The sequence below is a fragment of the Siphateles boraxobius genome, unplaced genomic scaffold, assembly GCF_051911475.1.
Source record: "Siphateles boraxobius isolate OS27281-9 unplaced genomic scaffold, OSU_SipBor_1 172, whole genome shotgun sequence".
In the NCBI taxonomy this organism is placed as follows: Eukaryota; Metazoa; Chordata; class Actinopteri; order Cypriniformes; family Leuciscidae; genus Siphateles; species Siphateles boraxobius.
The window spans coordinates 171,033-196,532 of NW_027508780.1; the positions used below are offsets into that span (position 1 = coordinate 171,033).

The 25,500-nt window shown below is 42.7% G+C and overlaps 2 protein-coding genes across 23 annotated transcripts in view; one reads left to right on the forward strand and one right to left on the reverse strand.

Moving 5' to 3' along the window:
* The window catches only part of ppfia1 (PTPRF interacting protein alpha 1), a 125,330-nt gene extending 122,246 nt beyond the window's left edge, over positions 1-3,084 (reverse strand). For 13 of the 21 annotated variants that reach the window (XM_077232499.1, XM_077232503.1, XM_077232490.1 and 10 more), the window contains exon 1: positions 2,274-3,069. The gene's annotated coding sequence lies outside the window, so the exon portion shown is untranslated. Of the gene's footprint in view, positions 1-2,273 lie in introns of all 21 variants that reach the window. The other 8 variants (XM_077232501.1, XM_077232504.1, XM_077232491.1 and 5 more) reach the window with 1 other exon arrangement.
* A 469-nt stretch (positions 3,085-3,553) lies between these two features.
* Positions 3,554-25,500, forward strand: part of st7 (suppression of tumorigenicity 7) — a 49,128-nt gene continuing 27,181 nt past the window's right edge. Inside the window, exons 1-8 of one of the 2 annotated variants that reach the window (XM_077232505.1) lie at positions 3,554-3,713; positions 8,634-8,933; positions 11,540-11,622; positions 12,059-12,218; positions 12,315-12,369; positions 19,850-19,965; positions 20,057-20,132; positions 21,391-21,545. In XM_077232505.1, coding sequence (XP_077088620.1) covers positions 8,912-8,933; positions 11,540-11,622; positions 12,059-12,218; positions 12,315-12,369; positions 19,850-19,965; positions 20,057-20,132; positions 21,391-21,545 — 667 coding nt within the window. In that variant the 5' untranslated portion in view covers positions 3,554-3,713; positions 8,634-8,911. The remainder of the gene's footprint in view (positions 3,714-8,633; positions 8,934-11,539; positions 11,623-12,058; positions 12,219-12,314; positions 12,370-19,849; positions 19,966-20,056; positions 20,133-21,390; positions 21,546-25,500) is intronic. The other variant, XM_077232506.1, reaches the window with a different exon arrangement.

Consider the following 25,500-nt stretch of genomic DNA (forward strand, 5'->3'; position numbering starts at 1 on the left):
CAGTAACGGAGAGAAGATCAGATCAGTAACAGACAGAAGATCAGATCAGTAAGGGACAGAAGATCAGATCAGTAACGGAGAGAAGATCAGATCAGTAACAGACAGAAGATCAGATCAGTAACGGACAGCCGATCAGATCAGTAACAGACAGAAGATCAGATCAGTAACGGACAGCCTATCAGATCAGTAACGGACAGCCGATCAGATCAGTAACAGACAGAAGATCAGATCAGTAACAGACAGAAGATCAGATCAGTAACAGACAGAAGATCAGATCAGTAACGGACAGCCGATCAGATCAGTAACAGACAGAAGATCAGATCAGTAACGGACAGCCGATCAGATCAGTAACAGACAGAAGATCAGATCAGTAACGGACAGCCGATCAGATCAGTAACAGACAAAAGATCAGATCAGTAACGGACAGCCGATCAGATCAGTAACAGACAGAAGATCAGATCAGTAACGGACAGCCGATCAGATCAGTAACAGACAGAAGATCAGATCAGTAACGGACAGCCGATCAGATCAGTAACAGACAGAAGATCAGATCAGTAACGGACAGCCGATCAGATCAGTAACAGACAGAAGATCAGATCAGTAACGGACAGCCGATCAGATCAGTAACAGACAGAAGATCAGATCAGTAACGGACAGCCGATCAGATCAGTAACAGACAGAAGATCAGATCAGTAACGAACCGAAGATCAGATCAGTAACAGACAGAAGATCAGATCAGTAACGGACAGCCGATCAGATCAGTAACAGACAGAAGATCAGATCAGTAACGGACAGCCGATCAGATCAGTAACGGACAGAAGATCAGATCAGTAACAGACAGAAGATCAGATCAGTAACGGACAGCCGATCAGATCAGTAACAGACAGAAGATCAGATCAGTAACGGACAGCCGATCAGATCAGTAACAGACAGAAGATCAGATCAGTAACGGACAGCCGATCAGATCAGTAACAGACAAAAGATCAGATCAGTAACGGACAGCCGATCAGATCAGTAACAGACAGAAGATCAGATCAGTAACGGACAGCCGATCAGATCAGTAACAGACAGAAGATCAGATCAGTAACGGACAGCCGATCAGATCAGTAACAGACAGAAGATCAGATCAGTAACGGACAGCCGATCAGATCAATAACAGACAGAAGATCAGATCAGTAACGAACCGAAGATCAGATCAGTAACAGACAGAAGATCAGATCAGTAACGGACAGCCGATCAGATCAGTAACAGACAGAAGATTAGATCAGTAACGGACAGCCGATCAGATCAGTAACGGACAGCCGATCAGATCAGTAACAGACAGAAGATCAGATCAGTAACGGACAGCCGATCAGATCAGTAACAGACAGAAGATCAGATCAGTAACGAACCGAAGATCAGATCAGTAACAGACAGAAGATCAGATCAGTAACGGACAGCCGATCAGATCAGTAACAGACAGAAGATCAGATCAGTAACGGACAGCCGATCAGATCAGTAACAGACAGAAGATCAGATCAGTAACGGACAGCCGATCAGATCAGTAACAGACAGAAGATCAGATCAGTAACGGACAGCCGATCAGATCAGTAACAGACAGAAGATCAGATCAGTAACGAACCGAAGATCAGATCAGTAACAGACAGAAGATCAGATCAGTAACGGACAGCCGATCAGATCAGTAACGGACAGAAGATCAGATCAGTAACAGACAGAAGATCAGATCAGTAACAGACAGAAGATCAGATCAGTAACGGACAGCCGATCAGATCAGTAACGGACAGAAGATCAGATCAGTAACGGACAGAAGATCAGATCAGTAACGGACAGAAGATCAGATCAGTAACGGACAGCCGATCAGATCAGTAACGGACAGAAGATCAGATCAGTAACAGACAGAAGATCAGATCAGTAACGGACAGCCGATCAGATCAGTAACAGACAGAAGATCAGATCAGTAACGGACAGCCGATCAGATCAGTAACAGACAGAAGATCAGATCAGTAACGGACAGCCGATCAGATCAGTAACAGACAGAAGATCAGATCAGTAACGGACAGAAGATCAGATCAGTAACAGACAGAAGATCAGATCAGTAACGGACAGCCGATCAGATCAGTAACGGACAGAAGATCAGATCAGTAACGGACAGAAGATCAGATCAGTAACAGACAGAAGATCAGATCAGTAACGGACAGAAGATCAGATCAGTAACAGACAGCAGATCAGATCAGTAACAGACAGCAGATCACATCAGTACTGTATTTAATTACCTTGACTCTCAGCCGGTTTGTTTCTCCTCTTCTTTATTATGTCCAGTCAATCACAGCTAATACATTTAAAAGATAAACTACGGCGCAAATTGTTCGTCAAGCCATCAAACTTTTCGACATGAGTAAAAGAAGTCACCTATCACTTTTAAAAAGATCGCAGAGTGAGCGAAAAAATAAAGAAAATAAACGAGGCCTTTATAATGAGTGAGAAACATCACTCAATATTAGAGATCTGAGTCTGAAGTGATGGAGAAAACATTAGTGATCAATCAAAGACTTCAGAAAGACCATCAGACTCTCACTACCATTCATATACACTCAAATACGCATATACATCATATAAATACAAAAATACTCATATATAAATAAACTCCAACAGCGGCCTGCGCTAGTTAGCATTAGCAGCTAAAGTAAGAGTAATCAAATTATAATCATTTAAGCGCAGGAATAAAACAATTTTAGCGTTTAAAATCGACGCGTAAACCCGACGTTTACTGAGGTAATGTAATTTGAAAATATGAATTAATGAATCGCGTTTATTAGTGTCAATTATTCTGACGCGTCACCATCTGATCCATGAGGAAAAACACCGGGATAAAAGTACAAATCGGCCACTTTAAAAGCACAAGGCGCTATTTAAACGACAATAGCCGCAAAAAAAGTATTCCGCTGGCCAGTTTGGCTTCGAAAAAGAACAATTAATGCAGAAAAAAAAGAGTTAAAACTAAATTTAAAGCGAGAGTTTGTCTCTGCTCCAGAATCCTGCGCTCGCGAGAGGTCAGGACGTGCTGACGTCACGACGCCAAATCCCGTGGAAGATACAAAGACACCATCAGAAAAAGAAAAAAAGACATGAAAACGCGAGGAATCCAAGTTTCCAGGGATGTTGTCAATTCACCATAAATGTCCTGGTTTTCATTTATTTTCTTTATGTAATTAATGCATAAACATAGATGGTTTTGTGTGATTTCAATCGGGACTGTATTGTATCTAGAGGGCGCAGAGATGTCTGGATCCATGAATGCCTAATGTCTATTGAGTTATTTCATTTAAGTTGTTTAGTCATTCGTTTTAGATTTAAATTAATATTGCCTATATATACATATCCATACGTATAAAAAGATCTCACTTCATAAAGGCATAAAAAGAAATATAGATAGATAGATAGATTAAACTCGACTATCTTGTCTTATTTTTTATAAAAACACTGTCATTCGCAATAAATAAATATATAAATATTTCTAGCCTACAAAAAAGGAAGCGGACTGAACATGATCGGTGGGCGGAGCTAACAGTGAATGGGCGGGCCTGACGGGTGGGCGTGGCCTCTGTGTGTGTGTGTGTGTGTGTGTGTGTGTGTGTGTGTCATGTCTGCTGTTCTTCTTTCTTCTGCTGGTTCTGTCGCGCCACGTTGATCGAGCGATCATTCATCAGATGCTGGTGAGATTAAACATCATTCACTGCGAATACTGATATAAAAACACTCTCAGTGCAGCTCAAAGTCCGTCTCATTATAGTGTTGCTTCCGTGCTTTATGAACTTCACATGTTATTGTGTCTTAGCAATGCTAACTGTGCTTGTAAAGTGTGTAAACATGAATATCTGCGAAAAACGAGCATTATTAAGCGTGTTTCTCCTGCTGTGTGTTTACATAGTGTTCATTAGTCAGTGAGAGAAAAATATGGAGATCAACTGAGTTCCTGAAAAACAACACGACACGTGTCACTCAGACCTCGTTTAAATATTACAGTTATTGTTGTTATTATTGAACTGTTATACTTTAAACTGACATGTTAGTCTGACATGGTCACAAAGTTCATTCACCTCTCATTATTATATATATATATATGAGACATGATGTGTGAAATGAATCATAGTTGAGCATAAATGAGGCGAGATCTAATATATGATGATTTTCATATCGCCTGCTGTATTAAAGGGACAGTTCACCCACAAATAAACTGATTTTGACTTTCTTTCTTCTGTGGGACATAAAAGAAGATAAGATGTGTGTTCTGCAGAAGAGAGAACGAGGTTTACATCTGTGAAATAGAGAAAGTGTAAATGTAAAATAGATGAGTGACTCTTAAATAAGAGAAATTGTGTAAAAAAATGTATTATTACATTAGAAATAATAATATATTTGCTCGCGCAATAGTTGATGTTCTATTGTGTGCATGTTTTTAATTTCTCATTTAAAATGAAATAGATGTAAAATCTTTGGAGGCAAAAGGTAGAAAATGTGATAAACTGCCTGAGATCATAATGAGGAAACCGCCTCGTTCAGAAATATTAGAATCATTTGTTGTTACTAATCCTTAGGAATAAAGGAATAAATCTGTTTCACTTCTTACTAATTTTAATATAATAATAATTTGTATTTGTGTGGCATTTGAGTCATGTGGTGTAACTATCCCGAATTGTATTATTTATATAAAAAAATGATAGAAAAAAGAAATTATCTTTAAAAATAGCAGATCGTTTGACCTTTTTATGCCATGACAATGTGTCCTCCTCTTCCTCCTCTTCCTCACTCTTCCTCCTCTTCCTCCTCTTCCTCCTCTTCCTCCTCTTCCTCACTCTTCCTCCTCTTCCTCCTCTTCCTCACTCTTCCTCCTCTTCCTCCTCTTCCTCACTCTTCCTCACTCTTCCTCACTCTTCCTCCTCTTCCTCACTCTTCCTCCTCTTCCTCACTCTTCCTCACTCTTCCTCACTCTTCCTCCTCTTCCTCACTCTTCCTCACTCTTCCTCACTCTTCCTCCTCTTCCTCCTCTTCCTCACTCTTCCTCCTCTTCCTCACTCTTCCTCCTCTTCCTCCTCTTCCTCACTCTTCCTCCTCTTCCTCACTCTTCCTCCTCTTCCTCCTCTTCCTCCTCTTCCTCCTCTTCCTCACTCTTCCTCACTCTTCCTCACTCTTCCTCCTCTACCTCACTCTTCCTCCTCTTCCTCCTCTTCCTCCTCTTCCTCACTCTTCCTCCTCTTCCTCACTCTTCCTCCTCTTCCTCCTCTTCCTCCTCTTCCTCACTCTTCCTCCTCTTCCTCACTCTTCCTCCTCTTCCTCACTCTTCCTCCTCTTCCTCCTCTTCCTCCTCTTCCTCACTCTTCCTCCTCTTCCTCACTCTTCCTCACTCTTCCTCACTCTTCCTCCTCTTCCTCACTCTTCCTCCTCTTCCTCCTCTTCCTCCTCTTCCTCACTCTTCCTCCTCTTCCTCACTCTTCCTCCTCTTCCTCCTCTTCCTCACTCTTCCTCCTCTTCCTCACTCTTCCTCCTCTTCCTCACTCTTCCTCCTCTTCCTCCTCTTCCTCACTCTTCCTCCTCTTCCTCACTCTTCCTCCTCTTCCTCACTCTTCCTCCTCTTCCTCACTCTTCCTCCTCTTCCTCATCTTCCTCCTCTTCCTCATCTTCCTCCTCTTCCTCCTCTTCCTCCTCTTCCTCACTCTTCCTCCTCTTCCTCACTCTTCCTCACTCTTCCTCACTCTTCCTCACTCTTCCTCCTCTACCTCACTCTTCCTCCTCTTCCTCCTCTTCCTCACTCTTCCTCCTCTTCCTCACTCTTCCTCCTCTTCCTCCTCTTCCTCCTCTTCCTCACTCTTCCTCCTCTTCCTCACTCTTCCTCCTCTTCCTCCTCTTCCTCCTCTTCCTCACTCTTCCTCCTCTTCCTCACTCTCTTCCTCACTCTTCCTCACTCTTCCTCCTCTTCCTCACTCTTCCTCACTCTTCCTCACTCTTCCTCCTCTTCCTCCTCTTCCTCACTCTTCCTCCTCTTCCTCCTCTTCCTCACTCTTCCACCTCTTCCTCACTCTTCCTCACTCTTCCTCCTCTTCCTCACTCTTCCTCACTCTTCCTCACTCTTCCTCCTCTTCCTCCTCTTCCTCACTCTTCCTCACTCTTCCTCCTCTTCCTCACTCTTCCTCACTCTTCCTCACTCTTCCTCCTCTTCCTCACTCTTCCTCCTCTTCCTCCTCTTCCTCACTCTTCCTCCTCTTCCTCACTCTTCCTCACTCTTCCTCACTCTTCTCCTCTTCCTCCTCTTCCTCACTCTTCCTCACTCTTCCTCACTCTTCCTCCTCTTCCTCACTCTTCCTCACTCTTCCTCACTCTTCCTCCTCTTCCTCCTCTTCCTCACTCTTCCTCCTCTTCCTCACTCTTCCTCACTCTTCCTCCTCTTCCTCTTCTTCCTCCTCTTTCTCACTCTTCCTCCTCTTCCTCACTCTTCCTCCTCTTCCTCACTCTTCCTCACTCTTCCTCCTCTTCCTCACTCTTCCTCACTCTTCCTCCTCTTCCTCTTCTTCCTCTCCTCTTCCTCTTCTTCCTCCTCTTTCTCACTCTTCCTCCTCTTCCTCCTCTTCCTCACTCTTCCTCCTCTTCCTCACTCTTCCTCCTCTTCCTCACTCTTCCTCCTCTTCCTCCTCTTCCTCACTCCTCCTCTTCCTCACTCTTCCTCACTCTTCCTCCTCTTCCTCACTCTTCCTCACTCTTCCTCCTCTTCCTCACTCTTCCTCACTCTTCCTCCTCTTCCTCCTCTTCCTCACTCTTCCTCCTCTTCCACACTCTTCCTCACTCTTCCTCCTCTTCCTCACTCTTCCTCACTCTTCCTCCTCTTCCACACTCTTCCTCACTCTTCCTCCTCTTCCTCACTCTTCCTCACTCTTCCTCCTCTTCCTCACTCTTCCTCCTCTTCCTCCTCTTCCTCCTCTTCCTCACTCTTCCTCCTCTCCCTCCTGTTCCTCCTCTCCCTCCTCTTCCTCACTCTTCCTCACTCTTCCTCCTCTTCCTCCTCTTCCTCCTCTTCCTCACTCTTCCTCCTCTTCCTCACTCTTCCTCCTCTTCCTCACTCTTCCTCACTCTTCCTCCTCTTCCTCACTCTTCCTCACTCTTCCTCCTCTTCCTCACTCTTCCTCCTCTTCCACACTCTTCCTCCTCTTCCTCCTCTTCCTCACTCTTCCTCCTCTTCCTCACTCTTCCTCCTCTTCCTCACTCTTCCTCACTCTTCATCCTCTTCCTCACTCTTCCTCACTCTTCCTCCTCTTCCTCCTCTTCCTCACTCTTCCTCACTCTTCCTCACTCTTCCTCACTCTTCATCCTCTTCATCCTCTTCCTCACTCTTCCTCACTCTTCCTCCTCTTCCTCCTCTTCCTCACTCTTCCTCACTCTTCCTCCTCTTCTCACTCTTCCTCACTCTTCCTCCTCTTCCTCACTCTTCCTCACTCTCCCTCCTCTTCCTCACTCTCCCTCCTCTTTCTCACTCTTCCTCACTCTTCCTCCTCTTCCTCACTCTTCCTCCTCTTCCTCACTCTTCCTCACTCTTCCTCCTCTTCCTCACTCTTCCTCCTCTTCCTCACTCTTCCTCACTCTTCCTCACTCTTCCTCATCTTCCTCACTCTTCCTCACTCTTCCTCCTCTTCCTCACTCTTCCTCCTCTTCCTCACTCTTCCTCCTCTTCCTCACTCTTCCTCACTCTTCCTCCTCTTCCTCACTCTTCCTCACTCTTCCTCACTCTTCCTCACTCTTCATCCTCTTCCTCACTCTTCCTCACTCTTCCTCCCTCTTCCTCCTCTTCCTCCTCTTCCTCACTCTTCCTCACTCTTCCTCCTCTTCCACACTCTTCCTCACTCTTCCTCACTCTTCCTCACTCTTCCTCACTCTTCATCCTCTTCCTCACTCTTCCTCCTCTTCCTCCCTCTTCCTCCCTCTTCCTCCTCTTCCTCCTCTTCCTCACTCTTCCTCCTCTTCCTCACTCTTCCTCCTCTTCCTCACTCTTAACTCTCATTGAACAACACCGCATTATTAGTCCCGGTTAATGTTGTTTTCTGCACGCTAACGCTAACGCTGTGTTATGAACAGCGGTATATTGATCATCATGGGCCGCTCCTGCTATTGTTTATTAATTGTATTATTTATTAAAAAAATATATCATATAATAAGAAATCATCTTTAAAAAAACAGTTCATTTGACCTTTTTATGACAAGATGTCATGTGGTGTGACTACCAAAAAAATTAAATAATATTTGTGAATTAATAATTAATGTTTTTTAGGTAGAAAGATCTATTGTGAGAATAATGATATGCGAGGTGTGTGTGGGAAGTAAGCTGTGCTTGATGATCCGGTGGCTTTTGTCATCACACTGATGAAGAGGAGTGTGTGTGTTCTGCTCCTCTTCCTCACTCTTAACTCTCTCTGAACAACACCGCATTTATTAGTCCCGGTTAATGCTGGTTTCTGCACGCTAACTCTGTTAATGTGTTATTGATCGTCATCTTCCGCTCGGCCCCTGTTATGTAGAGTGATGCGGCTGGTGTGCGTGTGTGTGTGAGCTGGACTGACGTCACGCGTGTTTCTTCCGTGTCTCTGCTCCAGTGTTGCTTCATGTCCTCCTCGTGAGCGTGAGCTGTGATTGGTCCTGCTGAGCGTGAGCTGTGATTGGCCGGCTCCTCATCATCATCAGCATCAGTGTGTGCTGGGCTTTTGTCTGGGCCTGATCCCGATCCCGATCCGCGGCTGAGGTCCGGCCCGCCGGAGGACTGACGGATGTGTGTGAGCACGGGTTGGTGTGTGTTGTGCGTTGATGCGTTGATGAGCCCTGCTGTGTAGCTCGCCCGCCCCACCCCCCCGCTCCCTCTCCTCCTGGATCAGCCATGTTTGGCACCGAGTCCTCATGTAAGTACCCATCCTCCACCACAGTGTGTGTGTGTGTGTGTGTGTGCCATCCTCCACCACAGCTGCCTCTCTCTCTCTCTCTCTCTCTCTCTCTCTCTCCTGCATGCGTTTGCGCCGCTGTGTGTGTGTGAGTGTGAGTGTGTGTGTGCCATCCTCCACCACAGCCGCTTCTCTCTCTCTCTCTCTCTCTCTCCTGCATGCATTAGTGTGTGTGTGTGTGTGTTATGATGTGTTGCTGCAGATAAACACAGCGTCGTGTCGGTGAGGTTTGTGTGTCTGTGCTCTGAACGCTGTGTGTGTGTGTGTGTGTGTGTGTTCCTCAGAACTGCTCATCATTGGAGAAGCTCTTATTTGAGTTCTGTATATTAATATTACTGTATTTTAATATCATGTTTGGATCGATACGTTAGCAGGGCCGCTGCACAGTCATGTGCTCATTATTATGGCGATGGTTTCAGATGTTCTTCATCTTTCATGACCTTTCCCGATCACAGTCATCTCTGAGAAACTTCTGCATCGTCTGAGTACACACACGAGTCACGGATTAAACCTCGAGAACGGGATGTGTTTAAAAGAGCACTGTTGGTTTATTGACACATGAAGAATAACACAGACATAACACTCATTTGCTTTGAATGTATACACACATGATTTTCGTCAGTGTGAGAGTCTAATCGAGCCGTTTCTGTGTCGGATGCTTTAATATACGGTCGAAAAGATTATTTTAATGTTTCTGAAAGAGTCTCTTCTGCTCATCAAAGCTGCGTTTATTTGATCAAAAATACAGTAAAAAAAGTGAAATATCATCATGTAAATCATCAGTTTTCTATGTGAATATATAGTAAATTATAATTTATTTCTGTGATCAAAGCTGAATTTTCAGCATCATTACTCCAGTCTTCAGTGTCACATGATCCTTCAGAAATCACTATAATATGATGATTTGATGCTCAAGAAACATTTATGATTATTATCAGTGTTGAAAACAGTTGTGCTGCTTCAGATTTTCATTATGCATTTTATCTTTTGCAATTCTTTGATGAATAGAAAGTTCAAAATAACAGCTTTTATTTTAAATAGAATCTTTTGTAACCTTACAAATGTCTTTACTGTCAGTTTTAATCAATTTAATGCAGCCTTGATTAATAAAAAATAACATTTATTTAAAGGACATATGAAAATCTGACTTTTCCCGTGTTTAAGTGCCGTAATCCGGTGCTTCTAACAACCCAGAAAACCTAAAAGTGAAACTCAGTAACTCTGTTCTGGTGAGTCTTTCTGTCGTTGAGCACAGACGAGCACTGAACACTATTGACCAGAACACGTCACCGCTGTCTTATAAACACCTCAGGAACTGTGGACACTTGTGTAGAAGTTCAACATGATGATGAGATGATCAGTGTAACTCCACAACAACTACATAAATGTCTCCACTAACATTCAGAAACTGTTCCTGAGTCTCTCCGTAAGGCTGCACTCGCTACTGGTTATTCTGGGATTCTGGATGAGTTAGATTGGCCTGTTCTGTTATTGCTGGAGTTTCTGGAGCTCGTGTAAAGACTCCGCCCTCTTCTGAACGGAGGCGGAGCAAAAGCTCATTTGCATTTAAAGGGACACACACAAAACGGTGTGTTTTTGCTCACACCCAAAAAGGGGTAAATTTGACAAACTGTAATAAATGATCTGGGGGGATTTGAGCTGAAATTTCACAGACACATTCTGGAGACACCATAGATTTATATTACATCTGGTGAAAAGGGGCTTGATATATCACCTTTAAGAAGTAAATCTTACTGACCCCATACTTTTAAACGGTAGTGAGAAGCAGCTTCACAGAAATTCATGTGTGTGTGTGTGTGTGTGTGTGTGTGTGTGTGTGTGTGTGTGTGTGTGTGTGTGTGTGTGTGTGTGTGTGTGTGTGTTTGAGACTGAGGCCTGTAGATGGAGTGTGTGATGAATGGATCTTCTGTGTGTGTGTGAGAGTCTCTCCAGCTGAATGAATGAGCGCAGCTGCTGTCGGACGGACGCCGTGTGTGTGGATGTTAATCGAGTGTGTCGCTCCTCGATCAGTCTCGTCTCGTATCGTGTCAGTGCTGTTCACCTGACGCTCTTTTTAACACTCATTACAGTTAAAAGGAAAGTTCATCCAAAAATAAGCGTTTCATCATCACGTCTTTCCAGACCCGGTTCTTCTGCGCAACATAAACAAAGATATTTTGTGTGTTTGAACTGTTTTTGTCTGTAAAGTGAGAGTCAGTGGTCAATGTTCACTATATAGACAAAGAAGCAGGATGTGATGTCATGTGTCGTCCGTCAGGTGTGAGTGAGCTCAGCAAGATTAGATGATGTCATGCGTGATGATGTCATGTTCAGGTTTACACTCACACACTGGCTGATTCCAGAGCGACTGAAACTGTATAAATAAACACACATGGGTCACGTGCTGTCAGGACTTCATTTACATGAATAGATGAACTAGCCTGATCATCTCAGAGTGTTTGATGTTTGATTGTTCTCTCTCTCTGTGTGTGTGTGTGTGTGTGTGTGTGTGTGTGTGTGTGTGTGTGTGTGTGTGTGTGTGTGTGTGTGTGTGTGTGCGTGCGCAGTGAGCATGTTCCTCAACACTTTGACCCCCAAGTTCTACGTGGCGTTGACGGGCACCTCATCCCTCATCTCAGGACTCATTCTGGTGAGTTACGTTTACTTTGATCAAGCGGCTTCACGTTTAGGACATTCAACACTCACTCATGCTCTTCTGCTGGAAGATCCATATTTATTTATGTTCTGCATGATCCCCTTTCTATTAAACTTATCTTGGACTGTCCTGCTTTTAATGCGAGTAGACGACGGTTTTATTTAGTCAGCGCTCTTAGGGACGTGTTTACCAGAAAAGTTTTTTAGCTTATGAAAATGTGATGCATCTTGTGTAATTTTCAACTGCTGTATTTTTCTATTGTTTTTATTGAATTAATTCCCTACAATTGAATAACCACAGGGTCTGTGTCAGTAAAAGCAGCTCTGTGGGTTTTATTTGTGAAGTTGGAATCAGTGCAGAAATTGTTTATTGTGTGTAAATGATTGTTGTTGCTCAGAAGAGTGTGTGATCATGATGTTGTGTGTGTCAGATCTTCGAGTGGTGGTATTTCCGGAAGTACGGGACGTCGTTCATCGAGCAGGTTTCGGTCAGTCACCTGCGTCCTCTGCTAGGTGGAGTCGACACCAGTTCTCCCAGCAACACCAGTGCCAGTAACGGAGACGCCGACTCCAGCCGACAGAGCGTCTCAGGTCAGCTGTCAATCACCAATCAATCACTGTCACTCTGAGTTTATGAGTCTGTTTAACTATGTTTTCGTGTGTGTGTGTGTGTGTGTGTGTGTATAGAGTGTAAGGTTTGGAGAAATCCACTCAATCTGTTCAGAGGAGCTGAATATAACCGGTGAGTCACCGTCAAAACAAGCTAGTCTATCTTTAACTGTCTGGTAAACGCTGTTTATATATATTTTTATTTTTAATTTAAAATGCTTTTTTTTGTTTTTTTGTAAATTTGTCCAAAAAGTTTGTGATAGTATATCCATTTGACAACTTTAAAATTATTATTATTATTATTATTACTATTACTAAATCAAGACATTAAACAAAATGAGAAATATTACTATTGTAATATTTCATTGAAAAATAATATAGTAATAATATTTTTATTTAACCATACTTATTAATGGCAGTATTAATTTCTTCATTTTCAAACATTAAACGATCAAGCTTTTATTTTGGCAGAAACCCACATGAAGCTCTTAAAGGGATATTAAATGAGAGTAACTGATGATGAGAGTAACTGATGTTGAGAGTAACTGATGATGAGAGTAACTGATGATGAGAGTAACTGATGATGAGAGTAACTGATGATGAGAGTAACTGATGGTGAGAGTAACTGATGGTGAGAGTAACTGATGATGAGAGTAACTGATGATGAGAGTAACTGATGATGAGAGTAACTGATGGTGAGAGTAACTGATGGTGAGAGTAACTGATGGTGAGAGTAACTGATGATGAGAGTAACTGATGATGAGAGTAACTGATGGTGAGAGTAACTGATGATGAGAGTAACTGATGGTGAGAGTAACTGATGATGAGAGTAACTGATGGTGAGAGTAACTGATGGTGAGAGTAACTGATGGTGAGAGTAACTGATGATGAGAGTAACTGATGTTGAGAGTAACTGATGATGAGAGTAACTGATGATGAGAGTAACTGATGGTGAGAGTAACTGATGGTGAGAGTAACTGATGATGAGAGTAACTGATGTTGAGAGTAACTGATGGTGAGAGTAACTGATGATGAGAGTAACTGATGTTGAGAGTAACTGATGATGAGAGTAACTGATGTTGAGAGTAACTGATGGTGAGAGTAACTGATGGTGAGAGTAACTGATGATGAGAGTAACTGATGATGAGAGTAACTGATGTTGAGAGTAACTGATGATGAGAGTAACTGATGGTGAGAGTAACTGATGATGAGAGTAACTGATGGTGAGAGTAACTGATGATGAGAGTAACTGATGATGAGAGTAACTGATGGTGAGAGTAACTGATGGTGAGAGTAACTGATGATGAGAGTAACTGATGATGAGAGTAACTGATGTTGAGAGTAAATGATGGTGAGAGTAACTGATGGTGAGAGTAACTGATGTTGAGAGTAACTGATGATGAGAGTAACTGATGATGAGAGTAACTGATGGTGAGAGTAACTGATGGTGAGAGTAACTGATGTTGAGAGTAACTGATGTTGAGAGTAACTGATGATGAGAGTAACTGATGATGAGAGTAACTGATGATGAGAGTAACTGATAATGAGAGTAACTGATGTTGAGAGTAAATGATGGTGAGAGTAACTGATGGTGAGAGTAACTGATGTTGAGAGTAACTGATGATGAGAGTAACTGATGATGAGAGTAACTGATGGTGAGAGTAACTGATGGTGAGAGTAACTGATGGTGAGAGTAACTGATGATGAGAGTAACTGATGATGAGAGTAACTGATGTTGAGAGTAACTGATGATGAGAGTAACTGTGATGAGAGTAACTGATGGTGAGAGTAACTGTGATGAGAGTAACTGATGATGAGAGTAACTGTGATGAGAGTAACTGATGATGAGAGTAACTGATGATGAGAGTAACTGATGGTGAGAGTAACTGATGGTGAGAGTAACTGATGGTGAGAGTAACTGATGATGAGAGTAACTGATGGTGAGAGTAACTGATGATGAGAGTAACTGTGATGAGAGTAACTGTGATGAGAGTAACTGATGTTGAGAGTAACTGATGATGAGAGTAACTGTGATGAGAGTAACTGATGGTGAGAGTAACTGTGATGAGAGTAACTGATGGTGAGAGTAACTGTGATGAGAGTAACTGATGATGAGAGTAACTGATGGTGAGAGTAACTGATGGTGAGAGTAACTGATGGTGAGAGTAACTGATGATGAGAGTAACTGATGATGAGAGTAACTGATGTTGAGAGTAACTGATGGTGAGAGTAACTGATGATGAGAGTAACTGATGTTGAGAGTAACTGATGATGAGAGTAACTGTGATGAGAGTAACTGATGGTGAGAGTAACTGATGATGAGAGTAACTGATGTTGAGAGTAAATGATGGTGAGAGTAACTGATGGTGAGAGTAACTGATGATGAGAGTAACTGATGATGAGAGTAACTGATGTTGAGAGTAACTGATGATGAGAGTAACTGATGATGAGAGTAACTGATGATGAGAGTAACTGATGATGAGAGTAACTGATGATGAGAGTAACTGATGTTGAGAGTAACTGATGGTGAGAGTAACTGATGGTGAGAGTAACTGATGATGAGAGTAACTGATGATGAGAGTAACTGATGTTGAGAGTAACTGATGTTGAGAGTAACTGATGTTGAGAGTAACTGATGATGAGAGTAACTGATGATGAGAGTAACTGATGTTGAGAGTAAATAATGGTGAGAGTAACTGATGGTGAGAGTAACTGATGGTGAGAGTAACTGATGTTGAGAGTAACTGATGATGAGAGTAACTGATGTTGAGAGTAACTGATGATGAGAGTAACTGATGATGAGAGTAACTGATGTTGAGAGTAACTGATGGTGAGAGTAACTGATGGTGAGAGTAACTGATGGTGAGAGTAACTGATGTTGAGAGTAACTGATGATGAGAGTAACTGATGATGAGACTAACTGATGATGAGAGTAACTGATGTTGAGAGTAACTGATGGTGAGAGTAACTGATGATGAGAGTAACTGATGATGAGAGTAACTGATGGTGAGAGTAACTGATGGTGAGAGTAACTGATGGTGAGAGTAACTGATGGTGAGAGTAACTGATGATGAGAGTAACTGATGGTGAGAGTAACTGATGATGAGAGTAACTGATGATGAGAGTAACTGATGTTGAGAGTAACTGATGGTGAGAGTAACTGATGATGAGAGTAACTGATGATGAGAGTAACTGATGATGAGAGTAACTGATGGTGAGAGTAACTGATGGTGAGAGTAACTGATGGTGAGAGTAACTGATGGTGAGAGTAACTGATGATGAGAGTAACTGATGTTGAGAGTAACTCAGGGATTAAAGTTCTCCGTCGCTACGACGGATTTCCGTTAATTGCAGCGAGTCTATGACGGATTTCCGTCAATTGCAGGGTTCCCGTCTGTCCTTAATGTCTTAAATTCACTTTTCATAATGTTAAGGCCGTAAATAGGCTTTCATTTCTCAAATAGTGTGATAAATGTCTTAATTTTAGTTTGAATAGGTCTTAAATTAAGGCAAGACGAGGTGTATTCACCCTGCTGAGGGGGATGTGATAAAGCCTGGATCGGAGCGAAAGCACGTTCCTCTCTCCACTCTAACATTCTGTAATCACTTCGCTTATGGTCCAGTCCGGGTTTTCAATTCCCGCTCACGGAAAAACTGCTCCGTGTTCACTCAATTAATCTTAGTTTTGGAGAAGTGCATGTCAGGCTACAGCTGGTTTGCTGCGGTCCGAATCCGAGCGAGTTTGTTCCCTGCGCCCCCCGCAGCGTTGGTCTAGTTTCACGTTCAACTTAATTCTATCGAACCCTGGTGCGTTTGCGTGCATATTACGTCAACGCAAACGTGCACGGCCCATGATAGAAAACAGAACGCGGGTTAATATTGACCTGAATATAAATATAAACCTCGGACTTGCGTCCTTGATAGTTCGGACTTGGCAAGTTCGACTCGGGAGAACGAACTCCCGAGGACGCGAGTCCGGTTATTCTGCAAACGGATCCGCGGCGATCTTGGTTTCGTCACTCAGCTCGCTCTGGCTACTCCGGTTATCTCTTTATGTATATTTTAGGCAACAATAAAATGTAATATGGTATAAAATACAACTCTGCCTCTTTTCATCAACAATAAAACGAAATATATACAAAACACCTCTTTTCATTTATAAATGAACATATTATCATAAACATATTAGGCCTATATGGCCACACAAATGTGGTTCAGACAACGCACATTGATTATCTTCACTCCATATATTTATAACAACACGCAATATAAAACACAACCCTGCTTCTTTTTGTTTTCATTTTAAAAATATGAAACATTATTGATCATTAAAACTGACAAACTTAACAAACAGAGACAGGGTTGTATCATTTTATTTTATTATGCATGTACACATACAAGAGAATGCATAGTAAAATATATAAAGAATATTTTATATATTTTAGAATATATAACATTACACAACCCTGTTGCTTTTTGTTAAATGTCAGTTTTAATTATCAATAATATCCATAAAAGTATAAGTAGCCTAATATGTAGGCTATAAGAAGCTATACAATGAGAAATAAAGCAAACAATTCAGTCAAACATTAGTCAGCTCTCTAATAGGCTACACAGTTAAAGTTAAATAGCCTAAATATATAAAGTTATGAAACTTCACTTTGCCCTCAGCCAAAACGATTTGCCATTAAACAAACTATATATTAATATAATTAGCATTGTTTGGTCTTATAAGATAAATAAAAACATGCACTGAAAAGTTATGTAGATGGTTGATTATTTGTCAAGCTAAGTAATTTTTTTTCATAGATTAAAATAGCTTTTAAAATATGCAAACTTGCAATATTAAAGCGGTTTAAAACATCTCCCCTTAAAACGATATTGGTCTCGACTATTTAAATAAAGTTAAAGGAATATGACTTGGCCTGAAAAAAAATTTCAGTCAGAAGAATTTTTTTCACTTTAATCCCTGGTAACTGATGATGAGAGTAACTGATGGTGAGAGTAACTGATGGTGAGAGTAACTGATGGTGAGAGTAACTGATGATGAGAGTAACTGATGGTGAGAGTAACTGATGGTGAGAGTAACTGATGGTGAGAGTAACTGATGATGAGAGTAACTGATGGTGAGAGTAACTGATGTTGAGAGTAACTGATGATGAGAGTAACTGATGATGAGAGTAACTGATGGTGAGAGTAACTGATGATGAGAGTAACTGATGTTGAGAGTAACTGATGATGAGAGTAACTGATGTTGAGAGTAACTGATGATGAGAGTAACTGATGGTGAGAGTAACTGATGGTGAGAGTAACTGATGATGAGAGTAACTGATGATGAGAGTAACTGATGATGAGAGTAACTGATGGTGAGAGTAACTGATGATGAGAGTAACTGATGTTGAGAGTAACTGATGGTGAGAGTAACTGATGATGAGAGTAACTGATGATGAGAGTAACTGATGATGAGAGTAACTGATGGTGAGAGTAACTGATGGTGAGAGTAACTGATGGTGAGAGTAACTGATGATGAGAGTAACTGATGATGAGAGTAACTGATGTTGAGAGTAACTGATGATGAGAGTAACTGATGGTGAGAGTAACTGATGGTGAGAGTAACTGATGGTGAGAGTAACTGATGGTGAGAGTAACTGATGATGAGAGTAACTGATGATGAGAGTAACTGATGATGAGAGTAACTGATGGTGAGAGTAACTGATGGTGAGAGTAACTGATGATGAGAGTAACTGATGATGAGAGTAACTGATGATGAGAGTAACTGATGGTGAGAGTAACTGATGGTGAGAGTAACTGATGGTGAGAGTAACTGATGATGAGAGTAACTGATGGTGAGAGTAACTGATGATGAGAGTAACTGATGGTGAGAGTAACTGATGATGAAAGTAACTGATGATGAGATTAACTGATGTTGAGAGTAACTGATGATGAGAGTAACTGATGATGAGAGTAACTGATGGTGAGAGCAACTGATGGTGAGAGTAACTGATGGTGAGAGTAACTGATGATGAGAGTAACTGATGATGAGAGTAACTGATGGTGAGAGTAACTGATGATGAAAGTAACTGATGGTGAGAGTAACTGATGTTGAGAGTAACTGATGTTGAGAGTAACTGATGGTGAGAGTAACTGATGATGAGAGTAACTGATGGTGAGAGTAACTGATGGTGAGAGTAACTGATGGTGAGAGTAACTGATGGTGAGAGTAACTGATGATGAGAGTAACTGATGGTGAGAGTAACTGATGGTGAGAGTAACTGATGATGAGAGTAACTGATGATGAGAGTAACTGATGATGAGAGTAACTGTGATGAGAGTAACTGATGATGAGAGTAACTGATGATGAGAGTAACTGATGATGAGAGTAACTGATGTTGAGAGTAACTGATGGTGAGAGTAACTGATGGTGAGAGTAACTGATGGTGAGAGTAACTGATGGTGAGAGTAACTGATGATGAGAGTAACTGATGGTGAGAGTAACTGATGGTGAGAGTAACTGATGATGAGAGTAACTGATGATGAGAGTAACTGATGATGAGAGTAACTGTGATGAGAGTAACTGATGATGAGAGTAACTGATGATGAGAGTAACTGATGATGAGAGTAACTGATGTTGAGAGTAACTGATGGTGAGAGTAACTGATGGTGAGAGTAACTGATGGTGAGAGTAACTGATGGTGAGAGTAACTGATGGTGAGAGTAACTGATGATGAGAGTAACTGATGGTGAGAGTAACTGATGGTGAGAGTAACTGATGGTGAGAGTAACTGATGGTGAGAGTAACTGATGATGAGAGTAACTGTGATGAGAGTAACTGATGTTGAGAGTAACTGATGATGAGAGTAACTGATGGTGAGAGTAACTGATGGTGAGAGTAACTGATGTTGAGAGTAACTGATGATGAGAGTAACTGATGATGAGAGTAACTGATGTTGAGAGTAACTGATGTTGAGAGTAACTGATGATGAGAGTAACTGATGTTGAGAGTAACTGATGATGAGAGTAACTGATGATGAGAGTAACTGATGGTGAGAGTAACTGATGATGAGAGTAACTGATGGTGAGAGTAACTGATGATGAGAGTAACTGATGATGAGAGTAACTGATGTTGAGAGTAACTGATGATGAGAGTAACTGATGATGAAAGTAACTGATGATGAGAGTAACTGATGATGAAAGTAACTGATGATGAGATTAACTGATGTTGAGAGTAACTGATGATGAGAGTAACTGATGGTGAGAGTAACTGATGATGAGAGTAACTGATGGTGAGAGTAACTGATGGTGAGAGTAACTGATGATGAGAGTAACTGATGTTGAGAGTAACTGATGTTGAGAGTAACTGATGGTGAGAGTAACTGATGTTGAGAGTAACTGATGTTGAGAGTAACTGATGGTGAGAGTAACTGATGATGAGAGTAACTGATGGTGAGAGTAACTGATGATGAGAGTAACTGATGATGAGAGTAACTGATGGTGAGAGTAACTGATGATGAGAGTAACTGATGGTGAGAGTAACTGATGATGAGAGTAACTGATGATGAGAGTAACTGATGTTGAGTGTCATTGAGCTGCTGATGTGAGTGTGTTTGCTGCAGGTACACCTGGGTAACGGGGCGAGAGCCGCTCACATATTACGACATGAATCTATCAGCGCAGGATCATCAGACTTTCTTCACCTGTGATTCTGATCATCTGCGGCCTGCAGATGCCAGTAAGAGCACAGCATTACTGATTCAGCACAGCATCTGGGAGACCTTTGCATAAGTGTGTGTGTGTGTTTGTGTGTGTGTGTGTGTTGACAGTCATGCAGAAGGCCTGGAGAGAGAGGAATCCTCAGGCTCGGATCACGGCGGCTCATGAAGCTCTGGATCTGGAGGAGTGAGTGATGACCTGCACTGCAAACACTCATGCACCGAACGACTGATAGTTCATATAGAAGGATCTAGCCTGTGTTACTCCTTCAGAAATCCTCTGTAGCTTGTGAAATATGCTGTAATATATTCCCAGCATGTTTAATCTGTGCTCCTAACCAGACCTATCAGTCACAAACCACAGCCAATCAGAAGAGCGTGTGGGCGGAGCCTCTCTGCAAGCGCACTGGATTCGCAACCAAACGGATAAATATATAATCAAATTCATAAATATTATACCATTTTAACATTATTGCTCTTCGTTAATTTTTGACTGAAAAATGTTACACTTGTTACTCCCATATATATTTCATATAAAAATTGCAAATAGTATTTTTTGCAAATTTTTCACAACAATAAACGTACAATTCTGTAACTTTTAAGTTCACTTTTTTTTTTTACTTTTTTCACTTCAGCAATAATCTGCCAAGTGTCGTCTTTGAAAAGAGATCAAACTTCAGTCTGTCGCTCTACAGCATTTTTTAAATTTAATTTTAAATTTAATTTTCAGGTCAATGTTCAAAACGTAAATGAATGGATTATAAATACAATGTAAATATAATTTAGTACCATAAAATCTTCTAAAAATATGAATTAAGAAACATTATTGAACTAAAATATAGTACATTCATTTCATTGAAATAAAAAAATCGATCCGACACGCGCAGACACCAGAGGGTTAAAAGTACATATTGAGTGACTGAAACAATCTTTGTCATAGAATACACTTGTTTTTTCATAGCTTGAATGTTTACTGATCTGAGGTAAATTATTCATCGTCGGCTATAAAGGTCACCTAGACGCTTTTAACCTTAAATAAACCACATAATCATTTCCTGAAGTCACACTTTGTATGTTACTGTTCTAGCCTTGATCAAAGTAGCAGAAATAGAAGCCGTTTCTAAAATAGAATTTCATCACGGATGAAAACTCTGATTAACATGGGAAAGTTGCCCTTTTATCGCACATTTTGTCTGGTTAGGACAGTTTTATACTAACAATCTGGCTTATAACAACACTAGAACATTATCTGTTGTCCCTCATAAAGGAAGTCAATTGCTATTATTGTTGCTGTTTAGTTACAGTGGCAGACAGAATGATTGGCAGATTATGATGTGAATTCCTGATCAACAAACCCTGGATCAGCTCTAAACTCTTGTCGTAATGGAGGGAGAGTGTGTGTGTTAGCGTGTGTGTGTTCTGAGCACTGCTTGTGTGTGTGGCAGGTGTGCAACGGCATATGTTCTCCTGGCAGAGGAGGAGGCCACGACGATCGTGGAGGCGGAGAAGCTCTTCAAGCAGGCGCTGAAGGTGGGAGAGAGCTGTTACCGGCGCAGTCAGCAGCTTCAGCACCACGGGGCCCAGTACGAGGCCCAGCACAGTGAGTGACCCCTGACCTCTGACCTCACACACACACACCTCACTGAGAGAGAGCTGTTACCGGCGCAGTCAGCAGCTTCAGCACCACGGGGCCCAGTACAGAGAGTGACTCCTGACCTCACACACACACATGACCTCACACTCACATCTCCCTGAGATAGCGCCCTTACCTATGCAGTCAGCAGCTTCAGCACCACGCCTCTTCTGACCTCTCACACACACACATCTGACCTGACCTCATTTCTTCGGTTGTCCATCGAAATCCATTGATGACGTCCACGCCTTTAACGGTGAGATGTTTCATGGATGATCAGTCCTATCCTGGACTCACAAGCTCTATTGCTGGAGGGCATATAGAGCTAGGCTGTATTTCTATTGGCTCGCTTCTGCTGTCTTCAGGCTCTCCATCTCTAGCGTACGAGCCCCATCTCTACACGTCTGTCGCCAGATGACCGTACAGATCCTCAGGTCTGATCTTACACTTCATCAATGTATTCTTCATCTGATCCTTATAGCGCTCCATCGGCCCCCAGCTGAGCGTCGGCCATGATGTAACTGGCCGTATCACATGTTACTGATGTAACATCCTTATCACAAGCCCCAACCACTGCAGTCGGCGCTGGGTGATCATGGCCTCAATACTTCTGCAGTTGGTATTTTTAAGTATTTCAGTGTGAAGCACACGATTACGCCAGGTGATTCCCAGAATGCGCTGAAGGCAGCTTATGTGGAAGTTCTGTAAGGACTTGATGTGACGGCTGTAGGTTACCCACACTTCACAGCTATAGAGGAGGGTGGTTTGGTATACGGCGACCTTTGTGGAGGGATGAAGGCTCTTAGTATGAAAGACTCTGCATCGAAGTCTCCCAAAGGCAGCTGATGCCTGTTTCATTTGGCTCTGGATTTCATTGTCGATGTACCTATCCTCAGAGAGAAAACTCCCCAGATATTTGAAAGATGGCACTACTGACAACTGTTCATCTCCAACAGTGAAGGCAGGTAATGTGCTCCATTGGTACTTCATTGGCAGACTACTTCTGTCTTGGTGGTGTTGACAGTCACCCGTCCTCTCCGCCAGAGCAAGGACAGTTTGAAGATTCTCCAGAGTATGGGCCACAAAAGCACAGGTGTCTGCATACTGCAGCTCCAGTACCCGCTCTCTACAGATTTTTGTGATTGCGTGTAGCCTCCTAATATTAAAGAGGTTGCCATCTAATCTGAAGTCCACTGCCACACCACTGCTATTTTCAATCTGGTTGTGGAGAAGCGTGGAGACACACAGGAGGAAGATGTTAAAGAGCACTGGCACTAGCACACACCCTTGCCTCACCCCTGTGCGTACAGGGAAGGACTCAGAATCTTGTCCGCCTACGGTCACACTCATCCCATCATAGAATTGGCAGAGGATGTTAACAAACTTATTGGGACAGCCAAACCTGAGGAGGACATCCCAAAAGAGCTCTCTTTGCACAGTATCGAATGCCTTGGAGAGATCGACAAAGGCCATAAACAGGTCCTGATGTTGCTCCCGGCACTTTTCCTGAAGCTGCCGGGCTGTGAAGATCATGTCAATCGTGCTCCTGTTCTTTCTAAACCCACACTGTGATTTTGATTACTGTTGGTAATAAGTCTCTGAAGCAGCACCTTGGCCATGACCTTACCACCAACAGAAAGGAGTGATATGCCCCTACTGTTGCCGCAGACGGCCTGGTCACCCTTGTTCTTATAAATTATTACAATGTTTGCATCTCTCCATTGCTGCGGGATGTTCTCATCAGTCCAGGCCTATGTGATATACTGGTAGAGGGTGCGCTTATATATGTAAGAGTTTTAAAGTGCCATAGGGGGTGCGCCATCCCCAGTAGCAATATCTTCACCATGATGAGGTCAATTCCGATGGCAAAGGTGGTCCCAGAACAACCGGTCCCGCATCTTGGCTGCAGGAGGCTGCCGGGTCCTTCGTCTGTTAAGGCCCGCCTATTACACACCTCCAGCGCATTGCTTTTCTGTCAGGGTGTGCTCCCTTAGCCCTGTCTCAACCGACTCACCACAAGGCAGTGGAGCTATTTTCCCATAGCTGGGACAGTGGTTGACGGGCGCTAGGGCGTGTCCACACAGTGTCTCTGGGGCCCACTGTTGCTCTGAGATCCTCTGTAGTTTAGCCTGGGATAGTATGATACCCAGTTTCCATGTGTGGCCCCGCTGAGGCACTACAGGAGGCTTGGTGGTAGAGAAGCTCTATACTGGCAGGAGGAGGCTTACGCACTCTGCTCCTCTCTTCACCCTCTTTCAAGAAGGCTAGCCAGGAGCAACAGCTGTAAGCCGAGAGAGTAACAAGCCGAGAGAGTAACAAGCAAGCAAGCCGACAGAGTAACAAGCCAAGAGAGTAACAAGCAAGCAAGCCGAGAGAGAAGCAAGCAAGGCAAGCAGGGTCAGAAATTAACACCCGCCGAGCGCCAAATGCGGGTAGATTTTCCGTTTGGCGAGTAAAGCTCAAAAGGCTATCCGCCACACTGGCGGGTGAATGTTCCAGACATCCAAAGTCTTGCGGAAGTTCCGGGAGTCTCCCGCATATTGATAGTGGCTCCCTGATGCCCGCAAATTAGTTCAAATCTCCAGGAATCTAGAGCGAGCGAGAAAGAGCGCGCTCATACTGTGCTTCAAACTGTGTAGCGCCCGCACTGCAGAGAGGGAGAGACCTTGTGTGTGTGTGTGCCTCAAGAAGCGTGTGTGAACCTTCTTCACACCAAAAATAGACCAACACTAAATATATTTTTTAAACTTAAATAATTAACAAATTCATCAGACTTATTTTTCGTCAAATAAAAATAGCAGGCCTACCTCAATCCACAGCTTGTCTAGTTTTTACTTAAGTCCTCAGCAAAGGCTGGAGAGTATTTTGGAGGCCTGTAAATAATGATAAGTAAAATGCGTGGAGCACCTTTTAACACAATACCCAGATATTCTAAATGATATTCATATGGTGGTTGCAGGGCCTGGCGTTTTTTGGTTGGTATCTGGGGGATTGCAGCAAAATAGTGGGATAGTCTAGTTCCAGCATACACCAGTTGTTCCATTTTCTCTGAGAAGCACAGAAGTGGAGATGCTGGAGAGAGGGATAACGTGTCTGGTGGGAGGGGCTGTTGCTCTGGTGTTATCGGAGGCTGTGATATGTTGTCCTGATTTCCCTGGCTGTTTTCCAGAAATTCGTCCTTGGGTGCTGAATCTTGGAGCAGTGCTAGTATGTCTCAGTCTGTCTGTGGTGAGCTCTGTGGGCAGGGCTCAGCTGAGATTGTGTCCGTGAGCAGAGGTTGTTGTGGCTGAGTGGTGTTATCATTGTCCTTGTGTGATGTGTCAACCGTATGTCCATTCAGGTGCTGAAGTGAAGTCCTGTGGTCATTCATACTGTATCCAGGGGCGTGTGTGCCATTCAGGTTGAGTGGATTGGCACACACTGCAGAAGGATGACGGAGGGAGAAGTAGATATTGTCCTTTAGCACTCTTGAACCAAGTTTGTTTGGGTGGTGGCCATCCTGTTGAAACAGTTGCCTCTGACTATAGAAAAGATTGAAGTTGTCAATGAAGTTCACTCCTTTTATATTGCAGGTTTTGCAGCCATGTATTAAGCCCAAGCAACCGTGAAAACATGTTTGTTCCTCTTGATGGGAGTGGTCCGCTGATGAATGTTTGAACTTTCAGTCTTTTAAGTGTTTCAAAAAGTTCATTTGGAATCATTTTTAAGGAGTTCTGACTGCTCTTTATGAAGCAAGCAAGCCAAGAGAGTAACAAGCAAGCAAGCCGAGAGAGTAACAAGCAAGCAAGCCGAGAGAGTAACAAGCAAGCAAGCCGAGAGAGTAACAAGCAAGCAAGCCGAGAGAGTAACAAGCAAGCAAGCCGAAGGAGTAACAAGCAAGCAAGCCGAGAGAGTAACAAGCCGAGAGGGTAACAAGCAAGCA